The sequence below is a fragment of the Cucumis melo genome, chromosome 8 (assembly GCF_025177605.1).
Source record: "Cucumis melo cultivar AY chromosome 8, USDA_Cmelo_AY_1.0, whole genome shotgun sequence".
NCBI classification, from domain to species: domain Eukaryota; kingdom Viridiplantae; phylum Streptophyta; class Magnoliopsida; order Cucurbitales; family Cucurbitaceae; genus Cucumis; species Cucumis melo.
Genome location: NC_066864.1, coordinates 11325192 through 11350865, shown reverse-complemented (window position 1 = coordinate 11350865; position 25674 = coordinate 11325192). Strand labels below are relative to the sequence as shown.

At 36.1% G+C, this 25674-nt stretch overlaps 1 protein-coding gene across 1 annotated transcript; it reads right to left on the bottom strand.

Moving 5' to 3' along the window:
• Positions 1-768: 768 nt before the first annotated feature.
• LOC103495819 (microtubule-associated protein 70-2-like) lies at positions 769-23407 on the bottom strand. Its single transcript, XM_008457490.3, has 11 exons — positions 23021-23407; positions 18218-18303; positions 8604-8669; positions 8329-8499; positions 8018-8188; positions 7738-7893; positions 7500-7646; positions 2763-2834; positions 2139-2672; positions 1880-2067; positions 769-1159 (listed from the first exon to the last, which is right to left on the bottom strand). The coding sequence occupies exons 1-11, from the start codon at positions 23247-23249 to the stop codon at positions 1141-1143; spliced, it is 1839 nt and encodes a 612-aa protein (XP_008455712.1). The 5' UTR covers positions 23250-23407; the 3' UTR covers positions 769-1140.
• Between the last annotated feature and the right edge of the window lie 2267 nt (positions 23408-25674).

Genomic DNA, 25674 nt, shown 5'->3' with positions numbered 1-25674 from the left:
ACTAATTTAATAACATTACACATACAATAAATTATTTGCAATAAGACGGATTCGATGTTTTCGTAAAAAAGTATGCAATAAGAATTTTTTTATCATATTTACAATCTCATTTAAAAAATATTATACTACATACAAAAAAAAATTATTAACCCGACCCATATAATACTTTCCCAAATAAATTTTATCATAAATTTCACATAAACCTACCCACCTAACCCTTCCTCCAAACACATCTTATCATAAATTTTTCATAAAACTACCCACATAACCCTTCCCCAAACACATCTTATCATAAAATTCTCATAACCCTTTCCATATAACTCTTCCCTCAAACACATCTTATTCATAACACTATCATAACTCTTCCCATATAACCCTTCTCTCAAACACCTCTTGTCATAAAACTACATTTCTAAATTCTTCCCCCAAACAACGGTTATGATAAAACTAGCTAACCCTTCCACAAATCAACTCTTCCCCAAACGCACCCTTAGTTTTCTATTTTTTCTTAACTTAAGTGATTTATTATAGCTCACTCAACCCATTTCAAATTTAAACTCCAATTGCCCCTTATATTTTTGTGATTTTGAACCAATTAATATTATTAATTAAACCCCATTCTTACCTTCAACGCACAAAATTAAGAAGATAATGGCCATCGGATAAAGAAATGTTGTCTTTTATTTTGATTTCTTCCCTCAAAAATAAAGCTAGAGAACGATCAATAACAATCCAAATAAATTCTTTGAGAAATAGAGAACCAGAACATAATCAAAACAAATATAATAATATATTAATCATATAACACGTGTATGCAGTTCATGTCAAAAATTCAATCCACTTCTAGGAGACAGATTACAAAGTTATTAATCACCTGACACATAAAATTCATGGCATCCCCTTTTAACTTGTATTTTTTTTCTGTTCTTCATACCAATGGTACAAAAATATACAGGACAGGATGAATTCCTAGAAAAACTCATGTTAGTTTCTTTACAAATAGATAAAAACTAGACAAGATTGCTCAAATGAGAAGGGCCAAAGGAAGAGCAGAGTTTTATGACATAATAAAATACAATTATATTGACAATACAGTCGATAAGAAGTCATTTCATCAATGTTTAATCCCATGTTGACGCCCTATCTGTTTCGGATATTCCTGGAAAGTTGAAGGTTCAAATACAAGGGGTAAATAATAAATCTACAGTAAATCCAAAAATAGTAAATACTATCAAGATTCACATTGAAGCAGTAGGTGAGTACATCGCAATGAAGCTAGTTTGAAGTCAAATGATGTAAAAAATATTTCTTAAAAAGAGTGTTCCACCTACATGAAGTTAGAGGGAGCTATTACAGTCCACCCCTTGTTTGGGGCTCCAAGTATATTAGTTGATCTTTCCAATTACTATAACTTACAATTAACTACTATATTATTATTTTAAATCTCTATCAGTCATAGTGTTTACTATTTGTTACAGTGTTTACTATTTCCTACTCATTTCCTCTTTTTATCTTTGTCATAGTATGGTCGTGTGGTGTTTTCTATTCTTATTTAGACTAAAATAATCTACACACGAAATAAAGACTATTATAACCCATACTAAAATAGTCTATATCTCAAACACAAACTAGTGTAATCTACAAACTGTCATGAACACAGACTCCAACCAATTCAACACTCCAAACACCCATCTAAGAAACTATCCTTTTATAAACAAATAAGGGCACCAATATAATGGACAGGGTAGCAAGGCAGCATATTCTGCACAAACATATTTTTTGTGTTCTTAGGTCATATTAGTTACTTGTTTCCAAAAGTTACCATCACAAATGGCATAAATAAGCGCCTCCTAGGACTTGCACAAATAAAGGAACTCACCTGACAGGAAGCGACTGAGAGCTAACTACAGCCCCCCTGGGAGCACTCTGGCGTCGTGGCCTTTGATCGCTTTCCCTGCTTACACGCAGAGCAGCAAGTTCCTTCTCCATTGCAACTACTTCTCTTCGCATTTTCTTTCCTTCGACTTCCATTGCTTTATTCAAAGTATCGACCTTCTTTGCCAACATCTGTACAAGACCAAAATAAATGAATAATAAGCTTACATGCAGAAATACTGGAGAATATGGATAATCTTCACCTCAATTGCATCATCCTTGTCTTTGAGGGTTACATCTTTTTCGTTGCAAGCTTTCCTAAGAGATATGACTTCTTTCTGTAACATGTCATACAATGCTCCAGAAACAAGATCCTCTTGCTCTGTTTTGGTTTTCTCAATTCCAATACCATCTTCATTCTCTTCATATGGAGCAGTTGTCTCAGAAAATTGAATCTCACCACTGGTTATTTTGGTTGAATTATTTTTTACCACCACATCTTGTACAAGTTTGTCTCTTTCCAGTGATCTACTACCACCGTCAAATGATCTAGAAGAGATCTTTGTGGTCTTCAACAATGCACTGGCACTATTTGATTGGAGCGACCCTGTGTGTGAGTTTGTATTTCTTCTGGATAAATAGCCATTTGAAGTCTGTCTAGTCAGTTCTGCTCCTCCAAGAGATTGACGTCTGGAAACACCAGTGCTTATGCCTCTTCCTTCCAAAGCGAGTTTTGGGTTGCCATTAGATGATCTGAGCTTTTCCTCTAAAACCTTGAAGCGTAATTGATATTTTTCCTAAGTTGCCAATCAACAAACCAAACGAAAATTTGTAAACGGTTCGCAAGGCACCACTAATAAATGATTGAAAAAGTTAATTTTCCTCACTTTCATTTGTGCTTCAGCTTTTGCAGTGCGCTCAGCAACTGCTAGTTTCTCACGAAGTTGCTGCATTTCTCCCTGCAAGTGTATGCAAGACAACTTTAAGTAAGTAGAGTAATATAGCTATTCCACACGGACCTAAGTAACAAGTTTTACTATCACAAGTATATCCTCCAATAATGTAGCTACGACCAAGCTCTACATTGCAAACCATTACGGCGTTTCAGGAGTAAAAGGTTCAAACTTAATCTGAACTGAAATTTTAAAATGTTTCAAAAACAGACATGGCAACAAAAGGAAGAGACTCTTGGTCATAAGAGGAGAAGAGGCACCAACCCAACTGTTTTAGTATATGGATGGAAACCACTCCATTCCTTTCTTTTATTTGCAAGAGCAATAATTACTCAAGTACACGGGTAATATAGAAACGAAGTACAATGTCAAGGATATAGATAATGATTTCCATCCATATACAAATGGTAAGAATACTTTTGAACTCTTGTGAAAAACTTAAGAGTATTATTGTAACATTTAAAAGTTCAGGAGTATTTTTTAGACAAAATATTCATCATATTTTTTATAAGTTAGTTTATACAAAAAATAAACAATTACAGATGAACTACACAAATACACGAAAATTCATTAGATTCCCTATTTACTTGCTAGAGTCCCTCCATTCCCGCCAGATAACTAAGTTACAAAGGAGCCAACACTTGCTTTGCTCCATCTCCATTTCCATAAACTGAATTTCTACCAAGTACCATTCGCTCCCTGTTGCATCCACACATTTGGACTACTCCCATAGAAAATCTGAATTTCTAACTTCCCAGGACATACAACCATGGATACTGTTCATGGTATCCCCTTCAAATTCTACAACACCCATCGCTCCTCCCCTGGCAGTTGCAATTAGTTAGTACCCTTACGAGCAGTTTCCAAGGATCTGCTGTTGAGTTCTTGATTTCTTGAAAAGTGTTTGGCGATGGTTTCCTCCAATGGGAAAGCCTACAGAATTTAGGGGTCTAGATTGATTTTCTTCCTAATTTTTATATAGATTGTTTTTGGTACTTTCATAAACAATTACATTTTTTGAAATCTGTTCAAACCCCTTGAGGGGCACATCAATTGAACCCATTGACTTAATCTTTTTTAGAGAAAGAAACATTTTATTGAAAAATTAAAATATTCCTTCTCTAAAAAGAAGCTAAACATTACAGTAAGTCAAATCTATGATGGTTGACTGGAGATTTAATATAACATTACAGTAAGTCACGTGTTAGAAGCCCCTCTAAAAGCAATTCCCTCTCCAAATAAAATTAATTTCCACTTCTTTAACCTTCTACATGTTTTCAAGCTCACAGTAGAAGGGAGTATCAAAGTATTCTTATGATTAAATTTTCCAATTATTGTAATCATTAAAAACTAAAAAATAAATAAAAGTAAGAAAACCACAATTGTATAGTGAGAATTCAAATTTCCCGAATATAAGTGCGTATCATAAGGTGTTGGTATTTCTTTCTGACAAAAACTTACGATTCTATTTCTACGAGGAAGAAATAGGCCTTCAAATTAGATTATAAACCCCAAATCTATGAAGCGTGGACAGTTGGTTTTCCACAAATGTCGAACATGAATATGTCAAAACACTCTTTGAATGTGTCTGACACACTAACAAACATGTTGAGAGAACAAATCTAATTTTTGACATAGCTTTGGACAAGGCTAGCCATGGCCGAAAGATATTTAAGCTGAAAATTAGGGGAAAATTTGAGGTTCTTTTATAGATCAAGTTGCTCATATTTAGGATGATATCCACATCCCCTATAAAGTGCACCTAAATTTTTTTATATCTTTTAAAATTGTAAAGGTTAAAAAGCACTATTGGTCCCTGAACTTTGATAAAAGTAACAATTTAGTCCCTAAACTTTAAAAATAGTGATTTAGTCCTCGTATTTTCGAAATGGTAACAATCCTTCCTTCAAAATTCCTCAAATCTCTAACCCTTCCATTAACTTCTCTTTCCTTCTTTTGAATTCATTTGATTCTTGTTACTCTACTGTTTAAAATGGTTGAATTTTCAAATGCTTTCAAAATAGGACTCCACAGATAAGCAATATATAATTTGTAAACAGGGACAGAGGCTGCAAATCAGAAGTCCCTACTCTTTGTGAACGGTCTCCTGGGACACAGAGCAACATGGACCAAAAATAAAATCTATCTTCATGGAAAAAATTTCTTTAACTACTACGAAATGATCACATCTGTCTTAGAAATTAAAACATCGCTACTTGTACTTAATTCATCACGAGTTTGTAGAGTTGCAGTTTAATTTTGCTCAAATTCTCGGCCTTATCCAGCAGTTTGCGCCCACAGATATTAAGAATTTCTTCCTTAGCTCTGTTTTGCCATTATTAATGTTTTGCTAATCGCTTAAGAGCCGAAGTTAAAAGAAATACAGTGTCCATTCTTACATACATTCATTTATGAAATTACTTCAATTTCACTTCTTTCTTCTTCTACATTGTGCAGTTTTTGGTAGGACGGCACCACCAAATTGAGAAGATTAGTTAAATATTCCATTTCTTTGCTGTTTGTCTCAATCTCAATCAGGATTTGCGGCTTACATTTATAGAAAAGTATACAAACAATCGAGCGCTGTTTTCTAGGCTCTAACTTCTTTTATTCTTTTTGACAGGGAGAAATTATACTTTCAAGTTTTTAATTCAAATTCAAGAGTGAACAGCAAAACATTGTCACAAAAGAGAGAAAAATAGAAGAATTTCCAAAATCCTTATTTCTAAAGATTTATTTTTGTTACTTTCAGAAAAACGAGATTGACCTAAAGCTTATAAACTCATTTCTCCAAGAAAAGAATAAAACAAAAATAGTTATAAGACTAGTCAAGTTCAGAATTGAAAGAGAAACAAAATTAACGAATAAGTTCAAGGGTTTGGTGTCTTTGTCCTGAAGGGAAGTGAAGAGGAGTTATTTCCCGGAGTTGAGCAACTTGAATAAAGGTATTAGAACAGAAAAGAAACAAGTGATGAGAAGGTGAGAGAAGTTAGCAGAAGCATTAGAGATTGACGGAAGTTTGAAAGCAGGGATTAAGTTGTTCCATTTTCAAAGTACAGGAACCAAATCGTTAGTTTTAAAAGTTTGGGAACTAAATTGTTACTTATATCAAAGTTCAAAGGCGAATAGTGATTTTTAACCAATTTTAAATATCGTCAATTTACTAAACTTAGTCTGTTTTTAATCAAGTACATTTTGTTTTTAAGTTAAGTTTACATGTTTTTATCTATAAAGAACTATTAATATATCAAAGAAAAAAAAGTGTGTCCCCAATGTGTGAGTCCTACTTTTTAAGAAATTGATGTGATACTGGTTTCGTGTTAGATTAGGTGTCTGTGTTTCTGCTTCTTGGCCTAAAATCCTAACAAAAGTAAACCTCAATTGATCGTACTTCTTTGAGGAAGAAATAGTCCTACAAATTGCCCTAAAAATTATATTATTATTTAGAGTCATTAAGCTTGAGAAAGAGCAAATAAGCATCACACAAAAGAAATGTTCTTCCCACACTCCTCTGTTCCTAGCTATCTCCGCCGCTACAAAATGCACAGGTTTCTTCAATACCACAACTTTCCCATCCAATACCACCTCCTTGTCACCAAATATGATATAGCCAAATGCTTCTGCGGATGTCACCTTCATTTCTCCATTAAGACTATCTTCAGGTACAAGTTAATAGCATCTTCAAATCCTCCTATATTACCAATTCTGTCAATGATGACCAATTGATGAATTTACCTTTGTACTTAGCTTCTCTTGGATTTCTGGATATTTGAAGATGTTATCACCTTTCATCATCACTAGTTCACTAGTGTAGAATAACGTTTCCGTTTGAGAAATTCTGCAGATAGACAGAAGTTTTCCCCTTCTTCAAGCTTCTGATTCTCTTTTGGGAAGGGTAGGTTTATCGAAGTATCAAGATAGGGAAAAATGCATCAGAATTCTATTTCTAAGCCTAATTAGACGTTTCTTTGTTTGAATCTGCATGTACTTCTGTTTACTTGGCCTATAATTAGAGGAATTATTGCTGTTTTGATTTTGTTTCCAAGGGTTCGGTGTTGGTTCTAGAGAATGGGGGAAAGGGAGGGTGAAGATGCCTCATTTTCAGCTAAAGAGAAGTAGCAGGTATTGGACTGCACCTAAATACTTGCAACAAAGAATCATGGTCCAATTGTAAGCTTCAGTGTGCAAGGGGTATGCTGTCACATTGAAAATGAAAACACGGGGGTGGGCTTTGAAAAAGATGGCAATGGTGGTCAGTAAGATGGGGGAGGTGGTGGTGGTGAGCCAGGAAAGGGGTGGGTGGAGAGAGTGAGATTTTTTGTGAAATTATGTTTTTTTCTTTTAATTATTATAATTAGAATTATTTTTACTTTAAAAGTTGTCACAACATTCTCTTTCCGTGTCTGCTGAACCTATTCGTCTAACTTGTAAAAGTTTTTAAGAAAAATCAACTCCACATGTCCAACTTAAGTCTAATTCCATGTGTAAAAAGATAATGTAAAAGAAATGAAGCTTTAAGGATTAATGATTATGTAAGAACTTGTACTCTGTTGGGTTCATTCAATTGTTTAAAGCCTTCCCAATAGTTCAGTACCTATAAATTTAACTTAAAAATTAAATTACCAAACTCGTTCCAGATATTTCAATGTTTATATACATATTATGACATACCTGAAAAAATCTTCTTTCTTCAAGCCATTGTTTTACTGGCATCACTTTATCATTTGCATCTTTCCATTCATTAGCAACAACAGTAGCAACCCTGTTGGCAGTAACTTTTGCACGAGCTACCTCACGTTCTAAAGTTCTTCTTTCCTCCTATACAAGCAACAAAATTATAAGTTGATGGGAAAGTTCGTAACATGTTCTAAGAATGAAAATAATAAAAAATTTAATTCAGGATTATTACACTCATCTCTTGCACTTTTCGTTGGTAATCACGCACAGCGTTGGCAGCAGCGCCACCAGCCAAGACAGCCTCCTCTAGCTCACGGACAGTTTGCATTAGCTTTTCAACTTCTGCGACCTTTTGTCGGTGCAGCCTGTCCAGTATCTTATTCTCCTCCTACCATTGTGGAGTATACAAGTTAAACTAAAGCATTCTGTCAGATATTTAACAACCAAGTGTACACCAATAATTAAGGAGGTGCCCTGAAAACTACTCAAGCACTTTTGTGTTATCGAGAAACCTGGCATATTTCAATTTGCTTCATTAACTCTTGGTTCTTATTTTGTAAGTCATCAACCAGGGATGCTTTTGCCAAAGCAATCTGGACGGTTCTCTCAGCCTCAAGTAGAGCAGCCTCCTTGGACTTCGTAAGTCTATCCAGAGCTCTATTGTCGTCTTGCAACTTTGCCACCTAGAAACCAGACAAGCATTGCAAGGTTCAAAAGGTCTTTCTTTTCCAAGACATATGGCAAATAATCACTCTCATTACGTTGTAATGGCATAGCAATGTACACTCAGATGAAAAATGTAAGACAGAAGTTTTAATTCTACCTCCAACCGGGCAAGCTTAAGCTCTGCCTCCAATGGAGCTATAATAGCCTCAATTGGAGGCATTTCATCATCTTTTTGAGCTGCGTGCACCCTTCGAAGGGTGGCTTCAGCAGCAAATTGTGCAGCTAATGCAGCTTTTTTCTCATCATTAATCTTCTTGATCTCTAGATTCTACACTTGCAATAAAAATAAATGACATTAGTGGATGTAGCAATAGGGGATGATTATGGAACTATGAACACCTATCAAAAGATAATATCAACTTCATACATTACCTTGCTTTCCAAAAGAGCTTCAGTCGCCTTGAGCTTTTCATCTACTTTCTTCAACTCGTCCGTTAACTGAAAATATGAGTCAAATAGAGAGTGAGTATAATCTACTAACTAATTTCTTACCGTCATAGATTAGGTATCACTAATCCAAAGTTTGTAAATTAGACATTGAAGAATTTTCATAAAAGAAAACATCAAAAAGTGGCTTCGTCATAGATTAGGTATCACTAATCCAAAGTTTGTAAATTAGACATTGAAGAATTTTCATAAAAGAAAACATCAAAAAGTGGCTTGCATTTAGCAAAGTCAATAGCATGTTGGATAAGCAATTGAACTTGTTATAGTGGGCTTCAGGAGTTTTGTCCTAAATATTCTTTCCTTTTTTTCATTTCTTTCTACTTTTCTATTTATTCCATCTTGTATCTATTGTAGTATTATCAAAAAATAATAAAAAGAAAAACATCGTAGTTTTTCCCTCAACACTCAGGTTTCCACGTAAATTTGTGTTTTCTTAGTCTCTACTTTCAATATGGTTTGAACAAACCTTAAACAACACAACTAGTGATGGAAATCAAACAAAGAGGACAAGCGCCAAATTTAGCACCATCGTCGTTGCCGCGTCGATGCACAAACCAACATGGCAATGGAAGAATGGCTCCACCACATTCAAAAAACGTCAAGAATCATAATTCCACATAATTTTTCGTCGTCCGCGCCGCCAGCAACCAGCCTCGCGCCTCCCACGTGCTGGCCCATCCTGTTCAGACTCCACCGGCCGACCTAACTGTGCCACCCCCATCTTCATCCGCAGCCTGTAGTGTCCCCCACATGTCGATTAATGTGCTGCCACCTAGTTCCGACCGGCCACCACCGCTTTTGCAATCAAATCCATATGTCCTGCCACCCACTGACCTTAGTTATCATCTTGATGTTAGGAACCCTCAAATTGCCTCAATATTTGACGTTGGTGAACCTTGGGCACATGCCAACCCTAACGTGCAAGCTTCCTCTTCTTTGGGAATAGCTCAACAGCTTCGACAACAGATTACAGCAATTGAGGCTACCCTAGGGACAACATCCAACCTTGTACCGATGTATTCTGAGAATCCAATAACCTCGTTCCCTACTTTATCCTCTTCCTATGCGAATGCTAGTCTAACCACACTTGGAGTTATTGTCCAGTCAGTATACCTCAACCCTTTAGTCTCATTAGTATTAATGGTAAGAATCCTTGAATCTTGGATTCTGGTGCCACAAATCATTTAGCTAGTTCCTCTGAACACTTTGTGTCCTACATTCCGTGTGCTAGGAATGAGAAGATAAAAATTGTTGATGGCTCCTTGGCTCCCATTGCTAGGAAAGGGCAGATTTCTCTTTTTAACGGGCTCCCATTACACAATATGTTGCATGTGCCACGAATTTCATATAATCTTCTGTCGATTAGCAAGATTACTCGTGAATTAAATTGCAAAGCAACATTCTTACCTGATTCTGTTTCTTTTCAAGACCTGAGCTCTAGGAGGATGATTGTCACTGCTCGACACAATACGGGTCTTTACTTACTTGATGATGATGCCTCCTTTAGTAGCATTTCTAGGACGAGTCTTTTATCTTCCTACTTTTCCACTTCTGAAAAAGATCTTATACTGTGGCATTTCCGTTTAGGCCATCCCAACTTTAAATATATAAAATAACTATTTCCTCATCTCTTTACTAAAGTTGATGTTTCTTCCTTAGCTTGTGATGTATAAAAGCTAAACAACATCGAGTCTCATTTCCCTCACAACCCTATAAACCAACCCGACCTTTTAATCTTATCCATAGTGATGCTTGGGGACCATCCAAGGTCACTACCTCCTCCGAGAAACAATGGTTTATGACCTTTATTGATGACCATACTTGTCTTACTTCGGTTTTCCTGATCTCTGACAAATCCAAAGTTACGTCCATATTCCAGGACTTCTATCACACCATAGAAAAGCAATTCAATACAAAGATTGCAATCTTGCGGAGTGATCATGGTCGTGAGTTTCAAAACCACTCTTTTAACAAGTTCTTATCCTCTAAAAGAATTGTTCACCAAAGTTCCTGTACTTACACCCTTCAACAAAATGGAGTTGCTGAACGAAAAAATCATCACATTTTGGAAGTTACCTGTTCGCTTATGTTGTCAACTTCTCTCCCTTCCTATCTCTAGGGTGATGCCATTCTCACTACTGCTCTTCTCATCAACTGCATGCCCTCTCGTGTCCTTCACTTCTAGACACCGTTAGATTTCCTCAAAGAATCCTATCCCTCCACACATCCCTGATGTTCCCCTTCAGGTGTTCAAATGCACTGCCTATGTTCATAGTCATGGTCCTAACCAAACTAAATTCACTCCTAGGGCTCAGGCTTGCGTATTTGTTGGGTATCCTCTGCACCAACGAGACTATAAATGCTCCCACCCATCTTCACGTAAGTACTTCGTTACCATGGATGTCACCTTTATTGAAGATCGTCCTTTTTTTCCCGTTAGCCTACTTCAGGGGGAGAGTGTGAGTGAAGAGTCTAACTATATGGTTCCCTTAGAGTCTACTTGCCCTACTGTGGTTACCTTACCTGACCTTAGCCCTTACAGTACAATCCTACCCACAAATCAAGTTCCCTGGAAAACCTACTAAAGGAGCAATCTCAGAAAGGGAGTTAAGTCTCCTATTGTTTAGATGGCCCCAATCCAGGATTCTGAACCAATAAGAGATCAAGGTATGACTGATTCCATTAACTCACATAGTAATAACAGAATGAGTGAGAATGATAGGTCTGAGACGTATTCAACCGACTCACATACTAACAGTAAGGTAGGTGAGAATGACAGGTCCGAACAGCTATTCTGGAAAATACGGGTGAGCATGGCAATATTGATGGGGTCATTATCGACAGAGAGGACAGGATTGATGAGAACGAGGTGTTGCTAAACATACTGGAAACGAAACTAAGTCAAAACATTCTGGAAATACTAGCAAGTATGATCTTTCTCTTGATCTTCCTATTGCACTGAGAAAAGGTACTAGGTCCTATACAAAGCACTCCATATCTAATTATGTTTCATACGAGAATCTCTCACCAACAGTTTAGAGCTTTTACTGCCAGCCTTGACTCTACTACAATACAAAAAAATATTCACATTGCTTTAGAGTGTCCAAAATAGAAGAATGTTGTCATGGAAGAGATGAAAACTCTTGAAAAGAATAATACTTGGGAGATTTGTACTCTACCCAAGGGATACAAACCTACGAGATGCAAATGGGTGTTCACTCTCAAATACAAAGCAGATGGAACAAGAGTGAACACTTGACAGACACAAGGCAAGGTTAGTTGCAAAAGAGTTTACTCAAACCTATAGTATTGATTATTCAGAAACTTTTTCTCCCGTTGCTCAGTTGAATGCTGTCAGAGTGCTTCTTTCTGCTGTTGTAAACAAGGCCTCTATATCAGCTAAATGTTAAGAATGCTTTTCTGAGTGGAGATCTAATAGAGGAGGTTTACATGAGCCCTCCGCCTGGCTTTGAAGCTCAGTTTGGTCAGTAGGTTTGTAAACTCCAGAAATTCTTATATGGTCTAAAACAGTCACTCAGAGCATGATTTGACAGATTCACTACCTTTGTCAAGTCTCAAGTGTACAGTCAGGGACACTCTGATCATACTTTATTTACAAAAGTTTTCAAGACAGGGAAGATTGCAATTCTGATAGTTATGTGGATGACATCGTTTTATCTGGAGATGATCAAGCAGAAATCAATCAACTTAAGCAGAGAATGGGTAATGAATTTGAAATCAAGGATTTGGAAAATTTGAAATATTTCATTGGAATAGAGGTGGTTAGATCTAAAGAAGGTATCTCCGTGTTTCAAAGAAAATACACTTTTCATTTGCTAACCGAGACAGGTATGTTGGGATATCGTCCTGCTGACACTCTTATTGAATTCAACTGTAAACTAGAAAACTCTGATGATTAAGTTCCAGTTGATAAAGAACAATACCAGCGCATTGTAGGTAAATTGATTTACTTATCCCATACTCGTCCTGATATTTCGTTTGCTTGAGTGTTGTCAACCAGTTTATACATACTCCCTATGAGGAACATATGAAAGCTGTCAAAAGAATTCTGAGATACTTAATATTAAAAGTAAATAATACCAAAACGAGACTTACATGGAAACCCGAGAACCAGAAGAAAAACCACGATACTTTAGTTTTATTATTTTTCTTATGAATGAATACAATAGGTACAAAAAGAGAGAATAAATAGAATACAATAGATGTAAGAAAGGAAAAGATTTAGAAAATAAAATCTTCCATATTATTCTTTTCGAAAATACTCTAAGGACCAAGCCCTACTAATTCTAACACTCCCCCCTGAAGTTGAGACATAAATATCAATGATTCCCAACTTGCTAACACAAAGGTCGAAGTTTGGTTTGAAAATCCCCTTGGTAAGAATATCAGCAACCTATAGGCTCGAAGGTATGTACGAAATGCATATGCTTCCACTGTCAAGTCTTTCTTTGATGAAATGTCGATCAATCCTAACATGTTTAGTTTTATCATATTGAACTGAGTTGTTAGCAATATTAATAGCAGCTTTATTATCACAAAAAAACTTCAATGGTGTCTCACATTCCTGATAAAGATCTGAAAGAACTTTTTGGAGCCAAATTCCCCCGCATATTCCCAAAACTCATAGCTCTATATTCGACCTCACCACTTCAATAGTTTTTCTATCTGTTTTTCTAAACATCAACCCTTTACCAAGTGTATTTTTCAAGTTTATTAGAATGTTGTTGACAGCTTCCACCCGTTTCTCATTGGGAGCCTACATAAACTGGCTGACAACACTCACAACAAAGGAAATATCAGGACGAGTATGGAATAAGTAAATTAGTTTATCTGCAAGGCGTTGATATTATTTTTTATCAACTGGAACTTGATCATCAGAGTTTTCTAGTTTACAGTTGAATTCAATAGGAGTGTCAGCAGGACAACATCCCAACATACCTGTCTCGGTTAGCAAATCAATGGTGTATTTTCTCTGAGTATGAAGATACCTTCTTTAGATTTGACCACCTCCATTCCAAGGAAATATTTCAGATTTCCCAAATCCTTAATTTCAAATTCATCACTCATTCTCTGCTTTAGCTGACTGATTTTTGTTTGATCATCTACAGTCAAAACAATGTCATCCACATAAACTATTAGAACGGCAATCTTCCCTGTCTTAGAAACCTTTGTAAATGAAGTGTGATCAGAGTGTCCTTGACTGTACCCTTGGGTCTTAACAAAGATAGTGAATCTATCAAACCATGCTCTAGAAGACTGTTTCAAACCATATAGAGATTTCTGAAGTTTACAATCCTGCTGACCAAATTGGGCTTCAAATCCAAGTAGGGGGCTCATGTAGACTTCCTCCACAAGGTCTCCATTTAAAAAAGCATTCTTAACATCCAGCTGGTATAGAGGTCAATCTTTGTTCACAGCCACAGAAAGCAGGACTCTAACAGTATTCAACTTAGCAACTGCAGAAAAAGTTTCTGAATAATCAATACCATAGGTCTGAGTAGATCCCTTTGCAATTAACCTTGCCTTGTGTCTATCAAGAGTACCATATGCTTTGTATTTGAGAGAACACTCATTTGCATCCTACAGTTTTGTGTCCCTTGAGTAAAACACAGATCTCCCAAGTTCTATTCTTTTCAAGAGTCTTCATCTCTTCCATAACAACATTCTTCCATTTAGGACACTGTAGAGCAGTGTAGATTTGAAGCTCTAAACAATAGAGAGAGATTATCATAGGAAACATAATTGCAAATAGGATGTTTAATACAGGTACCTTTTCTCAAAGCAATGGGAATGTCAAGAGAGGGATCATACTCATCAAGTTTTCCTATATGACCCTGTTCAGCTTCATTGTTACTGGTTTTTGTTATGACCTCAGTTTCATCACCACAGTTCTTTTCTTCCACATTTTCAAGAATAGCAACATCAGACCTGTCATTCTCACTCATCGTATTATTAATACAAGGTTCTGTAGGATTTTCTATACCTTGATCTCAAGAAGGTTCGAAGTCTTGGACTGAAGTCAGCGGCTGACTCAACTTCCTTTCTGAGATTCCTTCTGTAATACGTTTTCCAGGGAACTTGGTTTGTGGGTAGGATTATGGGATGAGGATCAACGTCAAACACGATACTAAGAGTAGGTTCGATAAATTCAAAGGTGTTGTTAGACTCTTCACTCACACTCTCCCCCTGAAGATGGCTAACAGGAATGTAGGGTGGGTCCTCATAGAAAGTAACATCCATAGTGACAAAGTATTTCATGGACGACGGGTGAAAACATTTACAACTGCACTGGTGAAGGGGATACCTAACAAACACACGAAGAGGAACCTCAGAAACAAGACGAGTAGAGGGGTAAGACTCCTTAAGACAATCTAAGGGAGTCTGAGGTGGAGGATACGAAAAGGTATTCTATTAATTAAATGAGTTGCTGTAAGAATAGTATCTCCCCATAAGTATGAAGGAATGGAAGTTGAAAACATAAGGGAACGGGCTACTTTCAGAAGGTGACGGTTTTTTCGCTCGACAACTCTATTTTGTTGAGGAGTGTAGGCGCACGAGGTTTGATGAACAATCCCCTTAAAGGCTAGAAATTCACTAAGGTTATGGTTTTGGAATTCCCAACCATTATCACTTCGAAGAATTGCAATATTTGTATGGAATTGCATTTCAATGGTATGATAGAAGTTTTGAAAAATGGATGAAACCTCTAATTTATCTGTGATAAGGTAGACCCGGGTAAGACGGGTATGGTTATTGATGAAAGTTACAGCCCACCGTTTCCCCGATAAGGTGGTGACCTTGGAAGGACCCCAAACGTCACTATAGATGAGGATAAACAGTTGTGTAGGTTTATATGGTTCTAAGGGAAAAGAGACCCGATGTTGTTTAGCCCGATACACACATCACAAGATACAGGAGAAACATCAAGTTTAGAAAACAGATGGAGAAATAAATATTGCATATATGTAAAGTTTGGGTGGTCCTGCCGAAAATGCCACAACATACAATATTGTTCAGAAGTGTTAAAGTAGGAAGACAGTAAACTAGCTCTAGAGAAACTACTACAGGAGGTATCATCATCAAGAATGTAAAGTCCCCTGCTATGTCGAGCAGTGTCAATCGTCCTCCCTGAGCTCATGTCCTGAAAATAAACAGATTTAGGTAAGAAGATAGCTTTACAATGCAACTCAAGAGTGATCTTGCTTATAGATAACAAATTGTAAAACAGTCTAGGGACATGCAAAACATTCTTGAGAGCAAAACCGTCAAAGGGAACTATTTATCCTTTGCCAGCAATCGGGGCTAGAGAGTCGTCGGCTATCCGGATTTTTTCTTTACCAACACACGGGGCATAAGAGATAAAGTGCTCTAAAGAATCCATCAAGTGATTTGTAGCCCCAAGTCTAAAATCCAAGGATTCTTCACATCAATGCTAATAAGCCCAAGAAACTGAGGCATACTTGACTGAGCAATGGCACCCAGAGTAGGAGTCTTGGTTTGTCTTGCAATAGGACCAATTGATTGACAAGTGCTGGCAAAGGTAGTCTCACTAATGTAGGCACATCTTGAGATATGTTTCTCGTTGGAGGACCGTTTCTTACCTCCTAGAGGACGACCGTGGAGTTTCCAACACTGATCCTTGGTGTGTCATTGTTTCTTGTAGTACTCACACACAGGGATTGGTTTTCCATTATTCTTGTCACTACCATGATCCAAGGACCAAGCGCTAAAGGCAACGAAGTCAATGGTAGGGGTAGTCAGTACACCCACGGCATTAGTGCAATCCTCTTCAAGGCGGACTTCAAAACACACTTCCATTAGGGAGGGAAGAGGTCTTTGTTCGAATATACGACCACAAACAGTATCAAATTTTAGGATTAAGTCCTGCAAGGAAGTCATAAATACCATCAGCCTCTTCAAGTTTAGCATATCATGTATCGTCATTTGGCATGTCTTAAACTGTCTCCCTGCTAAGTCCATCTCTTGCCAAAGAAGAGAGAGCTTGTTAAAATAGGTAGTCACGTCCAGGGTTCCTTGTTTGCAATCATGGACCTATTTTTATAATGTATATAACCGAGAGGCATTCTGTCGTTTCGAGTAAAGGGTCTGAGTTGTATCCCACAAATCTTTTGTTGTGGCTGCATATAGTAGAGGCTTGCCGATCTGAGGTTTCATACTATTAATCAACATGGACTGAATAAGTGAGTCCTCCCCTTTCCAAAGTCGTTCCAAGGCGTCACCCGATAAAAGACATACAGTCTCTCCAGTTAAGAAGCCGAACTGGTAGCGACCTTCGAGGAACACCTTTACTGATTGGGACCAAGAGAAATAATTTTGCCCATTTAATTTTTCACCTAAAAAGTTCCTTGTAAACGAACCCAAAGAGTCAGTTATATAATTTGACGGTAAATTAGGGAACGAAGTTACCGGGTTCTTGAAATACATCAGCAACTCGGTTGGTTTAAAACGCGTCGAAGACTCGCCGGCTTCAATATGTTCTGGGGTTGGTCAATCCCGTTACCAGATAACAATTGTTGTTGTAAAGGGTCAACATACACTGGATTCTTACTGTACTGATTTGACAGATTTACAGTTGAGGTTTGTTGTCCGGAGGGCATAGGCAGCGCGTGAGAATGTAGATGACCGAAAGGGTATGATGATTGAACATCCGACAACGCGTAAAGTGGAATGGGCTGGACGGTGAGATGAAACGGCGTCAGTGCGTGGACCTACGGCCGAACAGAAGCGGCGCGTGAGACATTTTTTGGTCAGACGGCGACGGATATGGCTGCGAGACTACTCCCGTTGGGTAGATCGACGATTTTTGTAGGTTTTGGAGCAATTTCTCCATGGCGGCAGTGACGGCGGTGTCCACAGTGGTAGCAACAGTGTGACGGGTTCAATTTCAATCTGGATTTCTCCTAGGTTAGTTTCTAGGATTTCGTTATTGCATTGCTCTCATACCAAACTTCGACTTTTGTGTTAGCAAGTTGGGCCTCATTGATATTTACGTCCTAACTTAAGGGGGAGTGTTAGAATTAGTGGGTTTAGCCCATTTGGAGTTTTGCCCTAAATATTCTTTCCTTTTTTTCTCTTTGTACTTTTCTATTTATTCCCTCTTATATCTATTGTATTATTATTAGAAAATAATAAAAAGAAAAATATCGTGGTTTTTCTCCCGGTACTCGGGTTTTTACATAAATTTGTGTGTTCTTTGTCTCTACTTTCAATAGAACTCATGGGCCATCAATAATATATCAACTACTTCCATAACTTTTAAGAAAATATACCACAAAAGGAGAGCTAACATGATCGTTTTCTTTGAAAGCAGCATGTTGTCGATTTTTCTGCTCCACTTTGTTTTTTTTAGTTCAACAATTTATTGGGCATAGGAATCAGGACCTAAGAATTTTGGATCAAGGGGGCCATAACTAGTTAAGCTATGCTTTTGTCGATATTCCATTTTGGTTCATAACGAACTAAGAACCGTGACAGTTGCCACAAAATTAAAATAGTACCTCTTCAACCGCCTTTTCTTTGAGTCGTTCTGAATTTTTTAATGACTTAACTTCAGCAAGAGCCTCCCCGAGTTCCCTATCTTTATCTGTATTACATAAAAAAAAATGTATTCAATAGGATCCAATGGTCCAATATGTTGGGGGATAAAAGCTTCCCACTTCTACGGAGGAATAAACAAGAAAAAATGACAGAAATTAAAAGAAGCAAATAAAATAAGAAAAACAAGACAAGAAAACTCCAAAATTGGAAAAAAACCACAACCCGCCGAAAAGAAACTCCACCATTAGAAAAAATGGTTACAATCACACAAAATACGCTCTTTGAGCGCAGTTAAAAAATACAATCTCAAAGTTTTATACCTAATGTAGCAGGAATAGGGTATTATGATCAAATTCTTAATATATTAGGATTAGGATTAGTTTCTTTTATTTATTAGGATTAGATTAGTTTCTTTTATTAATTAGGATTAAGATTTATTTTTTTTATAAATTAGGATTAGGATTAGTTTGCTTTTCAATTATAAATAGAGTACTTGTTTTCTTGTCTTCACATTTTTTGAACGTTAATAAAATTCTCTCATTTGGTATATAAATCAATTTTGGTATCAGAGCAGATGTCTAGAAAAATGTTGACTGCCATCGATGGATGACCGAAAAACTCTACATCGCCGATCACAAGAAAGAGCTTTGTGAGTTGTGCTCGTTGCCAACACATATCTAACAAGAGGTACCCTTAAAATTCCAAAAAAAGAAACCAGAGATTAGTCAAAGATTTTGCATGAATGAAATTTTACAGGAGAACTACTACAATTTGGGATAGAAATTATTATAAAGAACAACTTAAGAGAGACCGAGAAATATTAAAGAAATTCAAGAATCGGTCCTACAACAATTATGATGAAGAAGCTTATCCAAGAACATTCGGTTTGTACATAACTCAGTGAAGTTTTTGAACAAATGAAGAAGTCAAGAATGTCCAACGCTTGTTGGAAGAGATAACTCAAGAAATGGAGCAGTCTTCAGAACATTTGCAAGAACTTAAAAAAGGCTTAATTCAAGAAATTTAGTGCGAGGAAGAAAACAATGAACAAAAATCAGGGAGCCCACACAAAAATTCAAAAAAAGAAAACACGATCAAAATTCTTGAGGCTGAAGCGAAAATCATTCGAAGAAGACAAGCAGATCGGGATTCAAGTTGAAGAATGTGATAAACCAATTAAAGAAGAAATAACATATGGGAACAAAATCGACAAAAATACTTTTAAATTAGAGATTGTGAGACTCAAATTGGAAAAGAAATCAATTTCGAAAATGGAGGATAGTGACCCAATCCATGAATCTCTCCACAACATAAGAGATGTCAAAATAAAAGATGATGAAGGGGTAGAAGAAGAGAATACTAGTGGGCAAACTTATTTGAATAAACTTGAAACCCTAAATTCAAGTTGATTGTGAATCAATGTGGGAGATGCCATGTTTGGAATTGAAAAAATGCAGGTATTCCAGCAAAATCGCCGGCAAGGCTGAGATGGTTGAACTGACAGACCCGACAAAGAAAGGAGAAGATGATGAAGCAATGCGTGACTTGGTTATGATAGTAATGGATCTCTGGAACAACATAATTCTAGGATTTTGCTGAAAATATTATTTCGTTTGAAAAGAGAAATTTTGGCTAAACTTCTGAAATTTGGACGTTGTTGATATTAGTTTTTCAAAGTAGTTTCCGTTCAAACAGTTTATGTTTTTATTTTTACCTTCATTATCATTTTAAAACTGAGGACAAGTTTTTTTTAGGATGATGCAGTAGGAATAGAGTATTGAAGTCAAATCTAATCTGAACTTTTTTTTTTTTTTGAAGACTAGCCTCTTTATTAATAATAAATGGGACTAATGCTCAAAGTACAAGAGTATTATACTAGGAGCAAAATAAGAAAAAGAAAAAATCATCCGAACAAACAAAACAAAGATAGACTCAGGCAACACGAAGAAACCATCACAAAGAAGAAACAACGAAAGAAACAAAGCAATAAAGAGCTGAAACATTAGTAAAGAGCTTAATACAAAGAAAATATAAACACTTTGACAAAAAGCGTCTACTTCAGACTGAAATTTTGAATTACACATGCTTCAATTTGAAAGGAGAAGGGAACTCCAACAAGAGGCAATTGGCTGCTTTAAAAACTACCCAATCTAAATAATTTTTGCCCAGAGATCTTTACCCTCCACCGATAATCATGATGATGAAGAAAAAATATTCAAAAAGTTAACTTTTAAGCTTAACAACATCAATCAAAAAATTTTGCTCTTTCTTGAATATGAGAGTACCGTTTTGAATTAAGTATTCAAGAATCTTGAATCCCAATCTCTTTATTTGCAACCTTCCAACCTTACAAAGTACCCGATTATTGGTCCAAAAGGTGACTGAAATCAGATCTCAAACGAAAACTAATTTGCATTTTTCTACTCTCAACTTTAAATGGACTAGAATTTCGCAATGCCTAGGTTGAGAGGGGTTTCCAAAGGTCTAATTTCCGTTAATCAAATCTTCTTCATTCTACTAGGATTCGGATTAGTTTCTTTTATTAATTAGAATTAATATTAGTTTCTTTTATTAATTAGGATTAGAATTAGTAAGATCAGGATTAATTTTCGTTTTTTATTATAAATAGTACTTATCTTCGTGTATTCACGATACCACTTACACAACTAGAGTTAGTATGTGGCTTAAAGTGTTTCAAATTGGGACCGTAGGCTCCTTTTGTAGTACTTCAAGCCCATCACTTTCTTAACCCTTTCAGATGTGAGATTACTGTCTTGTAATATTTTGCCAAAAAATAGTACTTGCCATAGAAACCTAAGAATCTTTTCATTCTTGCCATACTTCCTTCTTCGAACTGAGAAAAGACTATTTAGCATTTCCAAAACTCAAAAAAGTTTTGGCATAAGGAATAAGAAATGCGAAACATGCAATATAGAATGGTCATTTAAAAGGAAGCGATCCTATTACTATTACTCATAAGTACTAGTAATAGATAAGCTTAAGATCATTGCACAACGCATGAAAACAAGCATTAGCAGGAAATCAAGATGCAATGCGAGCCATAAAATCAGTTATCGAGGAAAAAAGGCAATAATTTCTGTTCTCGAGGTAAATTATTTGGTGTGAAGCTGCCTTATTGTAATCTTCAATAAGGCATACTATAATCTGATATGTGCAGGTCATTAATAGTCTGTAGTGAAAGACTGAAAGCAATAACTAATTGTAGTTAAATGTTGCAAAAACCTAACACTTAACATTGTTGAATAACGACATAGTGTAAGAATGCAGCAAAGGTTATTTACAATTTTGTTTAAAAATTAATTATTTTTTGGGGTGACATGAATTCAATATTATTTTAAATGCTTTCTTGAAACTTTCCAACTTATATGTTGGCTCCTGATGTTTCAGGTACAGCCAATTTTATCATAATATCCCTTTCACACAATTTAGTCCTTTTAATAACAATCTCCGATAATAAAGACATAATTGATGGCAGTTCCATTTCAACCTCCTTAGGTCTAGGGGTCAATATACAGCCAGTGATAAAATAATAAACCCTCACTCCGAACAAATTTTGAAGACCCAAAAATAATAGCGTTTAGTACAATCTGACAGTCTAAGTTCAAAAGTTGAACAGTGAAACAAAAAATAATGAGCAACGAGTTGCCCGGATGCAAGTGACAAAGAGAACAACTAATTAAAGCTTGAAACAGATAGGATCACCTCACAGAGATATCAAAAAACGCACGTTGTACTATAAAAGAATTCAGCCACAAAGTTCTTTCCAAAATGATCCTTTCAACATTAATGTTTGACGAATTTCAGCACAAATATAGTAGCAATCAGCTATTTTCAAGGGGGTAACGAAAAATATAGAAACTTTTGCAAAATATTTATTAAAAAATGTTACACGATTACCACCTTCCAGATTGGAGAGCTCACGTAGAAATTTTGGTCATTGACCCACTGGATGCTTTCCATAAATATTTTTTTGTTATTTCCAGAAGTTTTGTGTTCCTGTTTTATGTATATAAATAGACTGCTGGTTTTTTTAGTACAAAATTGGAAAAGAAAACGAATAAATAAAAATCCTGCAAGCATTTTCAGGAGAAAATGGAACACCATCATCATTAAGCTAGAAAATAAAGGATTACTTTCTTCTAATGCAAAAAACAATGAAATTCTCTTCAACCATATCCAGCGATTTCCTCAACTATGAACTGATAAACCCAAAATATAAATAAACAATCCAATTTACAGAATAAGACATGCATATATATCAAGAAAATATCGAGGTTAAAAAAATGAAATCGGAAACATTATGAAATCATGATGCAGAAAATTCCGCTTGCTCGTAAGCAAATACACCGGCTCAATCTTAATAACAACATACATTGCAGAATTCCGTCATTAATTTTGTCCAAGGTGGATAAGTTCCCAGCTCGGATACAATTTTCCAGAAGAAAAATAAATTATCCAAAATGTAGATGCACAAAATTCAAAATCGATCCAACATCTGAAGGCAACAAACACATCAAATCTGGAGAAACAAAGAATAAAACACAAACCCCGGTGGAAAAAACACCAAATTCAATCTCAACAAAACAAAAGACTAAAAAGAACCCACCCCCTCCCCACATAGTAAATCAATTTCATATGAACAACAACCATTTTGCACGAGCATTCCAAAACAAAAGCAGAAGACACAAACAAAAAAAGAAGATGAAGAAGAAGAAGAAGAAGAAGAAGAAAAGAGAAATGACCTCGAACTTCATTCTCGAGGCGATTGAGCTCGACACGGACTGGATCAGAGCCGTGCAAGAGAGTAATAATGTCATCCACATCGGACCCAGCACGTGAAATTGGCGGAGCAGCAACATTAGGCTTCTTACGAGCAGCCTTGAAAGAAGCAGAGGAGGAAAGGGCAAGCTTAGCAGAGTCAAGGACATCCCCACCGAAAGCAGTGGAGTTAATGTGGTTACTACTCGCCATTAAAGATCTAGCTCAAAACTTTCCCGCGTTCTGTCATAAAGCGAATTTCTGGTGCAGCAGCCCTAAGAAATGGCGAAACGCAGAAGGGGATGGGAACAAATGAAGAAAGAGATGGAGGAAAGAGAGTGAGATGGGGGAAATGGGTAGTGAGAGAAAAGGTAGACTAAGAGTGGGGTTTAAGAAGGGGATTTAAACGAGAGAGATGAAGATTAGTTTTGAGGTTAGAGAAGCTTGAATTTTGATTTTGGAATGTGGAGAGAAAACAGGGTGGAGAGAGAAGAGAGATGATTGTGTACGGTGTGATCTGATTTTTGAACTGTTTGTTACCGTCTGATCGTATTAGATTTAAGGATTCATGTGATTGTGGGGCCTCTAATTTGACTTCATCTCTACATCACTATTGACTCTGGTCTTCTATTTTATTTTATTTTTATTTTATTTTTTCTATTTAGTAATGTCCTATCCCATCAATCAGAAACTGAAAAATATTTAAACATAGTCCATTAAAAAAATATATGCCACAGACCAATTAATCACTGAGTTAGGTTCTTGAACTTTTGATTATATATTTATTATTAAATTTTTTAGAATTTTTTGTTTTCACTCATATATTTTTTTAAGGATGTCACTCAAGTTAAACATATTTCATATAATTAATCCATAGAAAATAGTAGTTTTCCTAATCATAATTTCATATTCTCATGAGTCTCACACTTGAATGTGATATTGACTATTCATTCATGTACTCCTAAATCGAGCAATACAAAAAGAACGGATGCATTGACGATTTCCAAACTACTTAGCAAATAGTCTTAAATTGATTTACTTATAACAATTAAGAAGTTTAATTGAAACAATTATAACTCACAAACTTTTTTTTTTCCTAATGAAATTAGTATCAGGGTGTAAATTTTTTATACTTGAATGTCATTATTAATGTTGCGAAATCAACAATTAAACCATAAAAGAATGTAAAGATCGACACACATATATACGTGGTTCACTAACTAGCTAGCTATGTCCATAGGCAAAGGGAGAACAAATATTATTAGAGATAATGCTTTCGAATATAATATGGCACCACCATGTTAAATAGTTTATGTACGCACTTCTTTAAACCCTAAAGTCAAAATTGTAAATGATGTGAATTCAACAACGATAGAACCTTTGCATATGCTTGAAGGACCAATTACCAGAAGCAAAGTAAAAAAGATTCAAGAGATTTTTACGCTACACCTTCAAAAGCTAGTGTTTACACAAGATTTTCGAACGAATTTGGTTCGTGGAGTTGAACTTGTGTTGATGTTGTATTTAGAGATGTCCATTTAACGTGCGGGGCTAGGGTCCCGTGAGGACCCACCCCAAACGGAGCGGGGAATCCCTAATTACATGGAAAATAGGGGAGAGAGCGGGAAATTTTTTTCCCTGTTGGCAACACAGGGCCGGGGACAGGGAATACATTCCCCGACCCCGATCCTGCCCCACCCCGAACATAAATATAATTAATATAAATAAATAAACATAGCAACTCTTATTGACTGGAGAATTGGAAATGAATTCAGCCCCTGCTCATGAAATAATCAGATATCAGTCTATTTAAGGCCTTTATCAACTTGCCTTCTCTTCCCTCTCCAGCTGGCACCTTTCTTATCTTATTATAACTCTTTAGTATGATTCTTTCATTCTCAGTCATAAATTTCTCTCTTTCATTCTTTTGATAAGGGATTCTTTCCCTAGTCCTATCTAGTCTCGATCGAATCTACTGCCTAATTGCTTTACCTGATCGAAGCCTTAAGTTCGGCTTGTTTAGCTTTTTCTAGGAGTGGATAAGAGCGGGAAAAGAATATGAAGTATTAGCGTGAAAGAGCAAAGAATGAAACTAAAGAAAAGGGAAACTAAAAGGCATAGTGTACTCATCACGAGCATTTCTTATTATACTCACCCCAAGCATCACTAAGTAATATCTTTGCTCGAATAAGAGAAGTATTCCTTACGTAAGTAAATGTTACTTCTTTATGATATATATATATATATTCACACTTTTTAATTAGTAGTAAGTTGGTGTGTGCAATTAATTTATTGTAGGTACTTATATTCACTCATTATTGATTTGAAGAAGGTTTTAAAGTATGTTTTTGTAAATTCATCTCTTATTTTAGCTGGCCATAGTACTCGAGAGATTAGAGCTTGAAACCTTTGTAGTAGATTATGACTTCCGAACAAAATCAATTGGTTGTTGCTCCTTATAATCCTAGGTAAGTATATTTTTTTTTTTATCAATTTAAACTTGCATTAGTACCAAAATACTAATTACTTGCATATATATTTTTAATTTAGGGATCATTGATCATTAGTAGTCATGAATCCATATGATGATGTGGTGTACCATCTTAACTCGTTGAGAACAAGCTCCCGAGATGATATT